The sequence below is a fragment of the Paroedura picta genome, chromosome 9 (genome assembly GCF_049243985.1).
Source record: "Paroedura picta isolate Pp20150507F chromosome 9, Ppicta_v3.0, whole genome shotgun sequence".
Lineage (NCBI taxonomy): Eukaryota > Metazoa > Chordata > Lepidosauria > Squamata > Gekkonidae > Paroedura > Paroedura picta.
This window is the reverse complement of record NC_135377.1, coordinates 36,790,164-36,803,187: the sequence shown is the minus strand read 5'-3', so window position 1 is coordinate 36,803,187 and position 13,024 is coordinate 36,790,164. Positions and strand designations below refer to the sequence as shown.

The 13,024-nt window shown below is 42.2% G+C and overlaps 1 protein-coding gene across 7 annotated transcripts in view; it reads left to right on the top strand.

Annotated features, from left to right (window-relative positions):
• LYN (LYN proto-oncogene, Src family tyrosine kinase) overlaps positions 1-13,024 on the top strand; it is a 42,635-nt gene that overhangs the window by 18,196 nt on the left and 11,415 nt on the right. For all 7 annotated transcript variants that reach the window (XM_077352389.1, XM_077352385.1, XM_077352388.1 and 4 more), the window contains exons 7-10: positions 126-275; positions 2,044-2,196; positions 8,075-8,257; positions 9,549-9,625. In XM_077352389.1, the coding sequence (XP_077208504.1) occupies positions 126-275; positions 2,044-2,196; positions 8,075-8,257; positions 9,549-9,625 (563 nt within the window). The remainder of the gene's footprint in view (positions 1-125; positions 276-2,043; positions 2,197-8,074; positions 8,258-9,548; positions 9,626-13,024) is intronic.

Here is a 13,024-nt window from a genome sequence, read left to right as displayed (position 1 = left end):
TCTACAAGTCTTTAAAAAAAGAATAAATAATGCTTTAGCATTAAAACTGGCCAGGACAGCAACAATTTGATATGGTGGGAATTTCATCAGTAATGCATGTAATGTAACTTTTTAATTGTCCACAGGTAGCTATTCTCTGTCCATCAGGGACATTGACAGTCAACAGGGTGATGTTGTCAAGCACTACAAAATCAGAAGTCTAGACAATGGAGGATATTACATCTCCCCAAGAATTACCTTTCCCTCCATCAGTGACATGATCAAACATTATCAAAGTAAGTCAGTTCTTGAAATACTGGCTTCACAAAACACAAGATGCTCTTCTATTTCAAGTAACTTATGTCAAATGCATTTTAACAATTAGGCTGCAGAAAAGACAAAACTTGGCTTTTATCAGTCTTAAAGTAAGGGGAGAATCAGATTAACTTTAAACAGGATGTTTTTTGTTTCGGAGATTAAGCAGTTTTTCGAGTCTTGTGAAGACCTAGTGATAAACTAAAGTTATCAGCATTGTAATTATCTTGTACCAACACTGTAGCATTCTTGTGATCATACTAGCTGTGGGAAAGAAGAATGGCCTTTGGCTTCTAAGAGAGCACTATTTAACTTGTGCACAGAAATGTTTTTAATGCCAATATTTACAAATGTTTATGGGATTCCCCCCCTGTTTTCCTATGAAACTATTTTCATCAGGTAAGGGGGAAATCATGCTTTGAAGACACTTGCCTTCTGATTTTAATTCGTTTGTTTGGGGTCTGATTTTAATTAGGGCAAATTAGCACTAATTTCTTTTTCTTTTGATATGTGTGTTGCTTATATAGAACTTCAAACATGTTTTTGAAGGCTGAGTAATGATGGATTTGGTTAAGAAGCTTTCTTTAGTCTAATGTGTCTCCTGTGAATGCTGCTGACAATTGTCTAAAGCGATCATAAACCATGGTTTGATACTGAGTTGCCCAAAACTGGATGGGATTGATTCAATCGCATTTTCCTTCTTATGTTAGTGGCATCAGGCAGAAAAATCAAGAGCAGTGGAATAGGTGGTACAAGTAGCATTGTTTAATTTTTAAAAATTCATAGCAATTTTCACATTGATCTTGTTGATTTTTAATTTTCAGAATCTTAAGATAGGGAGGACAATGTTTTTGTGTATTAGAAATAAACCTAGTGTGAGAATTCTGAGCTGATCCATACCTGAAGCAAAGTAGAGCTTTTTAAAATGCTTCAGGCCTGATTCTGCTTTCCACTGTTCTTTTCTATATAAAATGCCCGTCTCTCAGCTATACATATTTTATCTGTCAGCCAAGTACACAGCCATGTCAAAGTAAATAATATGTGAAATAAGACGTTTTGCATTCCTGTTTCTCAATACACCCCTCTACAAGTACCACATGTGGTGGGGAGAGGAGACAGCAAAATCAGTGTGAACGTACCCCAAAATCCTGGGATATGACTGGTTGACAAGGAGCATTCTGGGAGAAAAGAGCTTCCTTAGAAATGCCAGTGGGAGGTAGACCTACCCGTCTTCTGGATGACTCAAACTAATTAGTAGTTAGGGAGATGATTCGAATTAGAGTTTTAAAAATCTAGCTCTCAGCCACAGACAAACACAGAAGATAGGTAGGATCTTACACAAATTCCACAATGTACATTCCAACAAAGCTAATCAATATTCTGGGTAAGAAATCTATGGGGGTTGTATGTCAGTACGGGAAAGATCCTACTATCGGGTCTCTGGTGTTTATTTCTAAGAATCAGAGAAAATGTTTTGCCATAGAATGTTGTGTTGTCTTTGTATGCTCATTGCAACTGGTACTCAATAAATCCAGCCACTGTTCAAGGCTCATGAGTTGTACAGCAAAAGCAAGGATAAAATCTCACTATTTTGACACAACCCAGGGGCAGAGCAGTTGTGAGGCTGCCATTTGCTCAGTGAGTAAAAATTCCTCAAGCCAGGAGTCCTTGATTGTGCATGGCTTTTGTACCTAACAGGTGTTGGTTAAGACCCTAAATTGTAGCATATCTTGTTTATCTCTTAAACAGAGCAGGCTGATGGCTTATGTCGAAAGCTGGAGAAAGTATGCATTAGTCCCAAACCACAGAAACCGTGGGACAAAGATGCCTGGGAGATCCCACGGGACTCAATTAAATTAGTCAAAAAGCTTGGAGCAGGTCAATTTGGAGAAGTCTGGATGGGTAAGATGCTTGTTTGAATAAAGAGCTGTTCAGAGGCTTAATTTCTTGTAAAATTGTTCTAACTGTATAGTACTGAGGAGCTAAATTATTAACTCTGAATTTCCTTTGGTTTCATTAACATACCCTAGGAATTCTCACAACTGGTCTTGTACGTGTTAAATCTTGCTGTTATTACGTTGTTTGTTAAGAAGCCAGAATGATCCACAGTGTCTGTACTGGGCCCTCACATGGATGTTGTTACTTTACATTTGATGCAGTCTGTTGGAGCTTATACATATTGTATGTGTTTAAAAAGGAGATCAAGATCCTTTACAGACCAGGTCATTCATACAAACTATTTTATGTAACCTTTTTTGTCTAGAAATTGGTGACATAATAGCAGAACATTTGCTCTGCATGCACAGGGCCCCAGGTTCATGTCCAGTGGTATGTTCAATAAGAGGCCAAGAAGCAAGTGATATGAAAGACTCTTGCCTGAGACTGTGAGAACTGCTGCCAGTGAGAACAGACAATTCTGACTTTCCAAGACTAATGATCTGAGTCTGCAATGTGTTCAGCTCTGTTTGTTTTACTTAAAACATTTCATAGAATCATAGAGTTGGAAGGGGCCATACAGGCCATCTAGTCCAACCCCCTGCTCAATGCGGGATCAGCCCAAAGCATCCAAGAAAAGTGTGTATCCAACCTTTGCTTGAAGACTGCCAGTTTCTATTCCATCCTTTCACCTAAATAGGACCCCCAACATCAAACATATAAATGAACACCAAACATGAAAACATTTCAATTTTAAAAGTTTGTTTAAAAAATAACGTATATATAAAATATTTCAGCACAAACACACAATACCAAAATCAGGGACCAAGAACAATATGACAAACAAAACACAAAAGCCTTTCTTCACTGACAGAAGACAACAATAGAGGGAGACAAATAAGTCTTAGGAAAGGAGTTTTGAAGTTCTGGCTAGAGCAGGTAAACTACTTCATTTCATCTTAAGCCCAGTTCAGATGTCATAGGTGCTATTAACAATAAAATACTTGTTACTAATGGAAGCCTCAGAGGCATTCCCCCCCCCCCCCATATCCTCTAGGCGGGATATCCTAGGTTGCACCTCCATATATAGTCTTAATGAGTGAGTGAGTGAGTGAGTGAGTGAGTGAGTGAGTGAGTGAGTGAGTGAGTGAGTGAGTGAGTGAGTGAATGAATAATGTTGATTGCTTTAACGGAATTATTCATTCCAGGAAAATAATAAAAATGTGAAGCATCCATAGGGATACAGTTTGCAAGTTTGTGGACATCTTAATTGCAATGATGGGTGATCTTCAGTAGGCTGAGGGGAAACTTTCTATATGATATTCTGTGGCCAGCTGTTAATTTCTCTGAGAGACTGAAATACACCTGAAATGGGGAGAGATGCTCTCCCCTTACGCTATGGCAGGGGTAGTCAACCTGTGGTCCTCCAGATGTTCATGCCCTACAATTGCTGGCAGGGGCTCATGGGAATTGTAGTCCATGAACATCTGGAGGACCACAGGTTGACTACCCCTGCACTATGGCACATTGACATGTGACCCAGCTGCATTCTGCAAGGGAAGAATGCTGTGTGGGCAGTATTTTTCTGACTACCCATAGTCTTTTCTACCACTTGGGTATAACAATTTCACCTGTTTAATAGAAAATACATCCTCTTTTGTGTGACCATGCTAGTTAAAATACAGTTCTTGGGCATCAAGAGCATTTGCTATGCAATAATCCCATATGACAACAATTTGGAAACTGAGCTAATATACAGATATGAGTGAAGTGCTGTCATCTGTGGTAGAAAGAACTAATTTCAGGAAGTCCTGTGCTTGCATATATGCATACAGGACTGGAGAGGGGTGCTTCTGGTTCAAGATGTTTCCTCTTGTTTATGTGAGCCTTTTGACGTCTATATTTGGCTTAGCTTGGTTGGTTTTCTGTGGGTTATTGTTACATTATAGGTAAAATTACTGTGCTGTGAACCAAGCTACATGATTCCTCTTCAGGCTTCAGCTGGTGGGAAGCATGTTGATTGCAAACATCTTAATGCTTTGCTTCTGTAGCACTTCAGTTGCCTTTTTAGCCCTGGAAAGCCTGTGGCCTCAACCAGTTCCTAAAGGATTATACTTACCGTATTTGCCGGCGTATAAGACGACTGGGCATATAAGACAACCCCCCCAACATTTCCACTCAAAATATAGAGTTTGTTACATTACATTACAGTAGCTGTCATTGTCACCATTGTACAGCCGCAGCGCAACCTCCGGCCCGCCCCTGCATCTCCCTGTGACCGACACTAGTGCGCAAGTGCGCATGTGCGAGCTCTGTGTAGACAAGGGGCAGGCTGGAGCACCGCTGCTTCCCGCCGAGCAGAACGGGCCGATTACGCCGAAAAGGCTGGCACCCCTGTATCGCTGCTGATGCTCACCGCAGCCACGCTAATGACCCACCGCGGCTGCGCTGGATACCGCGCGATACTGGATGGTATGTAGAATGAGGTGGGTGGGCATCAGGAGGCCACTATGGGCACCGGGCGGGCATCGGGAGGCCACTATGGGCAGCTATGTCTATCCCAACTGAAGTGCACCCAGCGGATAGGACGACCCCCCCCCCCACTTGGAGGCATGTTTTTCAAAGGGGACAAGTAGTCTTATACGCCAGCAAATATTGTACTTAGTATTTGGTTATTTCTGAATGATTTTATGGTGGCAGAAAAATAAAAGATTAAAAAAAAGTGCATGGGTACTGACTCACTAAATCTACATGGCATAAATCCAAATGATGTAAAATACTGATGACTTTGCATTTTAGAAAAATAATTATGGCAAGCTGCTGCAGCTAAAACAGCAAACAATCTAGTAGCTACTTAAGGAGCAACCAATGTCTTGCACATGGGCTTTCATTGGCCAGAGCCTTCTTCATCAGAAGGGATTACTGAAGGGGAATTAAAAAAATAGGAAGCCCACAGTTTCAATTAGCCTTTGTCAATTTTGTATCTGTGGCAACATAAGTCCAAATAATATCGGAGTCGATAGTTCATTTATATATTCATGAATTATATCAGTACAAGCATTAACACCCATTATGTGTGGTAGTAGTTGGTGTGAAGGGCTGGCCAGAGTCTATCACTCAGGTGGAACTCAGCTGTGCTGCTCTGCCCCCGCCTTGACCAACAGGCTGCTCTGTCACTGCCATCGTTACTCAACTCCAGACTAAAAAGATCAGCTGCCCTGGCACCCCACTGAGGTTTTGGGATACCAGCCTCCATGTGGGATCTGGGAATCTCCAGAATTACAGCTCTGTTTCGAGAGTGGACATTGTACCCTTTTGGGGATCCACTCCTGGAATTTCCCTGTCAGGTGTTAGCAACCCTGAGTTGGCTGACTCCATGGCTTCTGAGAGCCACAGGAAGCAAAGAACCCCTGCAACAGCATCCTGTTTCATCTGCACAACCCTGTATGGTAAGTCTCAGATGTTTGAAGAGGAGGAAAAGAAACAAGAGAAGAGACATGGCTTGGCTGTGTCTTCCCTCCAGCAGTGAAGCCAGCCACAGCAGGATTGTAACTGAGAAGAGGCTTTTCTCTAGCTATCTTGCCAGCCAACTATAAGGTTGAAGGGAAAAGTTCTTCCTTTCCCCCCTCCTGCTTGCCCCTTCAAAAGGAATGCAGTGTGGAAATAAAGTGAATGTATTGTATGGAAAGATTATTATTATACTTGGATATCAGGAGAGCTTCTACTGTCCCGCTGCCTAAATGCCAGGATTTGGTCCTGGAAATCTATTATCATGCTTGTTCCTTTAAATTAAACAATGTATATTCCCTGCATAAATGTGTGCTTTCACACCAGTGACTCATTTTAGATGTAGTAGGGAATCTATTGTAGTAGGAACTCTATTGTAGTAGGAAATCTTAATAACAGCAATCTTGAAGAGAAGTGTTTTGAGGCAGTGGTGGGGTGGCTCAAGGTTAGTCACCTGAAGATGAACCCTTCAAAGACAGAGGTCCTGTTGCTAGGAAGGAAAGGGTCAGATCAGCAAGTGTGTTTGGAGCAAGCCTGGTTGAAGTGCAACTGCATAGACTGCCAGGAACTTGGGCATGATCTCTGATGCCTCCTTATCAAGCTTTACATTATTTTATTGTACAGCTCAATGTCTGAGTTCTTACCTTGGCCCCAATCTGGAAATTACAACTGATCCAAAATGCTGCTGTGTGGTCCTCACTAAAATACCACGGAGGCCCCTTGATATTGCAGCAGCTACATTGGCTCCTAGTAGAGTTCTGGGTTTGCTTCAAAATATTGGTTTTAACCTTCAATGCCATATACAGTCCAGGCCCAGCATATCTAAGGGAATGCCTATGTCCTTCGGAGGACACAGCACTCAGTGTCTGCAAACTACCTGGTAGTCCCCAGCCCTAAGGAAATCTAACCGGCCTTGACTTTTTGGCGGTGTAATCAGCTCCCTGAGAACATCAGGGCCCTAACGGGACATTCACAGTTCAGTAGGGGCTACAAGACAAAGCTCCTCCGCCAGGCTTATGGTTGAGGCCTTTTCGACAAGTGAGTATATATCAACATAAAGGGTCTTCCCCACTGCAATCCAGACAGCTCACGCCATCTGCTCCTGAAAGAAGAACAGCAATGAAGACATCACCAATTTGTTGGCTGTTTTTTAACTTTTATTGAGTTTAAACTTTATTGTACTATACTGTATTTATTATATATCATGAACCACCCCGAGATGGCAGGCCTGATGGGGGCAGTCTACAAATGTGACAAATAAATAAAATATTACTGTTTAATCATATGACAGCCAATAATAGTACCTTAAAGCAGGGGTAGTCAACCTGTGGTCCTCCAGATGTCCATGGACTACAATTCCCATGAGCCCCTGCCAGCAAATGCTGGCAGGGGTTCATGGGAATTGTAGTCCATGGACATCTGGAGGACCACAGGTTGACTACCCCTGCCTTAAAGTATAAGTGTTAGGTCAACCTTTGGCCAGTTCTGAACTCATTAATTATGCAAGCTTTGCTATCATCATGTTAACATATGAATAAGCTTCCCATGTTGCAAAGTGAAATATGCTTCTCTGCAATTAAACTTTTTGCTCCTTTATTTTCCTGATATCCAGATGACATATAGATAGCAGATAACAGCTGACTGTGAAAAGCAAATAGTGCTATAAGACTAAAGTGAATAAAACACTGTGCTGAAAGGGAAGCCTATTCTACTAGGAGCAGCACCTAGTTATGCTTACCATATCTCCTCGACTTCTTATATTCTGTTCATCTTTTCCATTCTTTTCCATCTCTGTCCAAGCCAGTTTGGTGTAGTGGTTAACAGCAGTGGCCTATAATCTGGAGAACCGGGTTTGATTCCTCACTCCACCTCCACATTCAGCCAGCCATCTTGGACCAGTCACAGTTCTCAGAGCTCTCTCAGCCTCACCTACCTCACAGGGTGTCTGTTGTGGGAAGAGGAAGGGCAAGGGATTGTGAGCTGCTTTGAGATTCCTTAGAGAAGCAGGGTACCAAAAAAAACCTCCGTTCTTCCTCAAAGACTGCGAATGGCAACCTTTTCTGCCACATGAAGAGCGAATAAGTTTGGTCTCTTCCAGAGGATATCAGAAGATTGGCTAATGTGTTTTTATGTAGAAAATATATACTTACTAAATGATTCAGATTCTGTTTCTGAGGGGATTGATCTGAAAGTTGTATTCCATCTATTCAATTGGTTTGTATGTATTTTTGTAAAAACATAGTATTTTGTTCTGGGCCTTTGTGTGTCATAAAACATTTTGCCAAACAGTTTAGCTTGCTGGCTTTTGGTAATACCACAATCACCTCTTTCATTCTAGGTTACTACAATAACAACACCAAAGTTGCGGTTAAAACTCTGAAGCCCGGTACTATGTCTGTGCAAGCTTTTATGGAAGAAGCCAATCTTATGAAATCACTTCAGCATGACAAGCTGGTTCGATTGTATGCTGTAGTCACCAAAGAAGAACCTATTTTTATAATAACAGAATTCATGGCAAAAGGTAGGAATGACTGGTTTTCATAACAAGAAAATATCATTTTTGTGTGAATGTGAACCTGAAGTGTAGCACTGATAGCAATTTGATATACATAGAAGTGGCTAAGGAGCTTGTTTTCAGTGTTAATTTCATTTATTGGACAAAATTACTTCAGTAAACAGTTTAATGGGGACACGGTAATGATTAAATGGCTGGAGATTTCAGAAGATTAAAAAATGCACCAGGATTTTGTGTCACATGTAAGTTCTTACACAGGCCAGTGCTTTATGAGTTCTTTTCATTTATAGAAGCATGACATGTAGCAGAACATAGGCCTTATCTGTGGTTATCTGTCTATGGCATGTACTTATTGGTTTCTACAATGAAGTACATTGTGAAATGTTGGGAGGATATTTAGGATTGCATACACCATATTAAATGCAGTATGTTGACTGCATGAAGGAAGAAAGAAAACATTGTAGATAATTTGTATATTCAAATCAGTTTCTTTTTCTTTATTATGAATAAAGTAGGTTACTTCAGAAGTGAATTTATCTTTGCACCTACTCTCAGTGCTAACGTTACAAGTACATGTGTCAGCTGGTTACTTCATATACAGTTCTCTGAATTTTTTAAAGCAGCTATTATTAGGTTCATATGGAGCTGAAAGAGCCTCTTGTGGCGCAGAGTGGTAAGGCAGCCATCTGAAAGCTTTGCCCATGAGGCTGGGAGTTCGATCCCAGCAGCCGGCTCAAGGTTGACTCAGCCTTCCATCCTTCCGAGGTCGGTAAAATGAGCACCCAGCTTGCTGCTGGGGGGTAAACGGTAATGACTGGGGAAGGCACTGGCAAACCACCCCGTATTGAGTCTGCCATGAAAGCGCTGGAGGGCGTCACCCCAAGGGTCAGACATGACTCGGTGCTTGCACAGGGGATACCTTTACCTTTACCTTTATGGAGCTGAAGCATGTTTTCAAAAGAGCTACTCTTTTAAAAAGTCATCATACAAAAATTAAACACTTTCACTTTGGGTGTAGATTAGGAGTTTGTACATGATGAATGTACCTACTTCTTTTTCACTGCATGAGAGCACAATGTACAGATATTGGGAATGCATTGCTAATTGTAGCCAGTTTTGCAGTCTTAGCTATTGCAAAACAAAAACCTGAAAAGCTTATCTGGGTTGAAAAAATCTGTTATGTTTCGCTAACTAAAATATGTAGAAATAAATTTCTGCTTGATTCCTCAAAGATTAGACTTCCAGTGTTCTAACTTATTTCTTGGTTTCAAATTATTTTAAACTTCTGTTAACACAGGTAGCTTGCTGGATTTTCTGAAGAGTACAGATGGTGGGAAGTTACTGCTTCCAAAACTTATTGACTTTTCAGCTCAGGTAAACAAAGTAGTAATATAGTATAATGCTTGGGTGTTACAGGTCTGTTGCTGAGAATTCTGATGTGGTTGCCTTATAAAAAGTGTGACTAAGCAAGGATATTACTTTCACAAGGCTCTCTGATATGACAAAAGAAGCCATAGGAAGCTGAGACAGCCATTCCCACTGTCACAATAACTGAAGCTGAAGTTCAGTATATTGAAGCAAAAACAATTGATAGAGAGGTACTTTGGCCTGGACGTATTTTCCTGAAGGTCAGGTTATTGAGGCATGCTTTGATCCATACCTTTGATTTCCATAATTTGGATACTGAGTTTTTATTAAATGGATTTTAACAAAAGTATACTCATATGTGGCCACAAGAAGTTATTTTCTGGTTTATGTGGGGGGGGGGATTATTATGACATTTATCCTGATTCTTTAGGCTATCACTAGCAACCATAGCCAAGTTGTATCAGAATCAGTTTGATTCTTATTTTCTTTAAATCCCCCTCAAAACTGGTTTGGTCACAATTCATGTCAACCTGAGCTCGTGGGGACAGAATAATGTACCAAGGGCCTTATTCATCTGCCTTTGCAATATAGAGAGCAACTTTTTGGTCACACAGGGCAGGTCAGCTACAAGTGGTAGAAAATAATAGAATGGCATGCCTCGAATGTACTATAAATAATTACCCTGGTGCAGAGCTGCAGACCCCAGAATGCAGAAAAAAGTAACCTTTAAAACACAAAATAGTTTACCTGTAAGTATCGCTTTATTGTGTAAACTTAAATTTAATTATGAAGAGATAATTTGTTGTACTCACAGTACTATTACTGATGTATCACCATTTCCTGTAATCCTTGACTAAGTTTCTGTGATGTCATGGAAATATTCACATACTTCCTAATTGCAGGCTTGGGCTTTGCTGAGAGGAGAAATTTTGTGTAGGGAAAGGAAGAACTACTTGCTGTTCTCAAACAGAATGCAATGGTTTTGGCTTAGATCTAAAGTGATTAAGAGGATAGGGCATGACTTCTGCACAGTGAATGGTGGAAGAGGCCAGAAAAAAGACTAATGTAAAACAACTGATCAGAAGTCCTCTAAACTAGGATGGAAATGGAATGAGGGAAGGGGAGAAAATACTCCAGCTGTACTCAAAACTTATGTTATCTGGTGGACACCCACAAAAACAAGGTAGCAAATCTGTAGCAAGCCATTTTCCTGAGACTTTGGGGGTGGGGCCTGCAGAGGGTATGGTTTGGGGAGGGGAGGGACTTCAGTGGGGTATAATATCATACAGTTCACCTTCTGATCAGCCATTTTCTCCAGGGGAACTGAACTTTGTTGCCTGGAGATGAGCTGTAATTCCAGGTTATCCCCAGGTCCCACCAGAAGGCTGGCATTCCTACAATTGTTGTCTTAATCAGCCAGAAAGGTGGAGTTGTCCTTCAGTGTTTCTTATATCCATGAAACAGTCATGAAACCAGAGTAGGATCAGAGGTTGCAAAGTTCTACAAACCCAGGAGGACACACTGCTGCAGCATAGATTTTCCAAGCTACTGGCAACTAGCTATTGGCCAATCCAGACTCAAAACTCACAAGAAGGCTGATTTCTTTATCCAGATCCTTTCCTTCTGGACTGCATAATGCAGGAGGCATCTTGTTTTGGAGGTCCTCTTGTCAATTTAAAGAAAGGTTAAGACTTATTCACCTTTATCTAAAACAGTCCAAGGGTTTTTAAAGGCCGCATAGTAGTAGAGATGGACCCTATGACTACAGAGGGACAATGAAATTAATGCTAGGGACTGGGCAAAAGAATAACATTTTGCAATCTGTTAAGGATGCATAACAGCTGCCAATTACATCTTCCCTGTTTTTGTTATGACTGATTGGCTGTTTTGGCAAAGAATTATCATATGGAATCATATGGTTTAATTTGGATATTGTGACACAGTGTACTAATTTGCCATAATTTGCTTGTGCCATATATCTCCACAGTTATGATGGCTGTTCATTTAGTCTGAGGAAGAGTGCTTGCACTCGAAAGCTCATACCTTGAACAAATCTTTGTTGGTCTTAAAGGTGCTACTGGACTCTATTTTTCTTGCACTTTAAAGCAGTGGTCCCTAACCTGCGGGCCGCGGCCCGGTGCCGGGCTGCGAAGGCCATGGCGCCGGGCCGCGGCTCCCTCTCCCCGCCCCCCCCCGCAGTAAAAAACTTCCCGGGCCGCAAGCTTGCGGCCCGGGAAGCTTCTTACTGCGGCAGGGCGGGGAGAGGGCGCGGCCCGATGTGCGGGTGCGGCTCGCGGGGCGCGGGGCGCGGGGCGCAGGGCACGGCCTGATGCGGGGGCGCGGCCCGATGCGAGGGCGCTGCCCGATGTGCGGGCGCGGCTCACGGGCACAGCCCGATGCGGGGGCGCGGCTTGCGGGCACAGCCCAATGAGCGGGCGTGGCCTATGCGCGGGCATGGCCGATGCGCGGGCATGGCCCGCGTGCGGGCCGTGGGCCGCGCCCCAATGCCCTGCCGGTCCCCAACCTCAGAAAGGTTGGGGACCACTGCTTTAAAGGAAGCACAATTAAGAGAAACTATAAGAACAATGCACACAAAGCTTGGTTTAAAAATATTTACTGCTCATCACAATGCTACAAAGAGTTTTGTAGCGAATATTCTTTGAACCATCTCCTAATTTCTGAATATAAAAATGAGCCTTAGTTTGAAAACAAAGTAACAACATTTTCTGTTTTGTATTATCTCACAGTATTCTGCTAGCTAGCAAATTTGTATCTTCAGTCAGAAGAATACATATGCAACATCATCTTGAGAGCTATATTTCAGAAATGTTTGTTGTTCACACAGTATGTGTCCATTCCATATTGTCTGGGGTCTATACTTCAGCTCCTGCACTTACCTCCAAAAGACTGCAAACCCCACCAAAGGTGTGCTGCCTCAGCCAGCCCTGAGCCTTTGGTTGTTGTCTGGCATGGTATTGATGGAGACCTCAGGAATAAGCCAGTTTGAAGGAGCCCAGCTGGCTCTGAGAAGCATACTGATTAGTAGAAGCCAACCTACTTGAGTTCCTTCCAAATATTATATGGGCACTGAGACCCATAAAAGCTCTGACAAAGGGGTAGGGAGAGTAGGCAGCACTGACCTTCTTAGAGGAGATTGGATGGGGCATCCAGCTCTTTAAAGAAGTCCAGGGGGAAGTGCCAGTGAACTCACCAATCCAAGGCAAAGAATGCATTGGCCAGGGGCCTGTCACACTTTGGACTGGGTTGGGGAGAGGGGATTGGCCGAGCCTGAGAAGCATTTAAAATGTGTGCCCAAGACCAGTCAGTGAGGAAGTCAGATTTATTCCACGGCATGTGAGAACATGTAATTGGCATTGTAGATTATGGAAACTGAGTAAAGAAGAA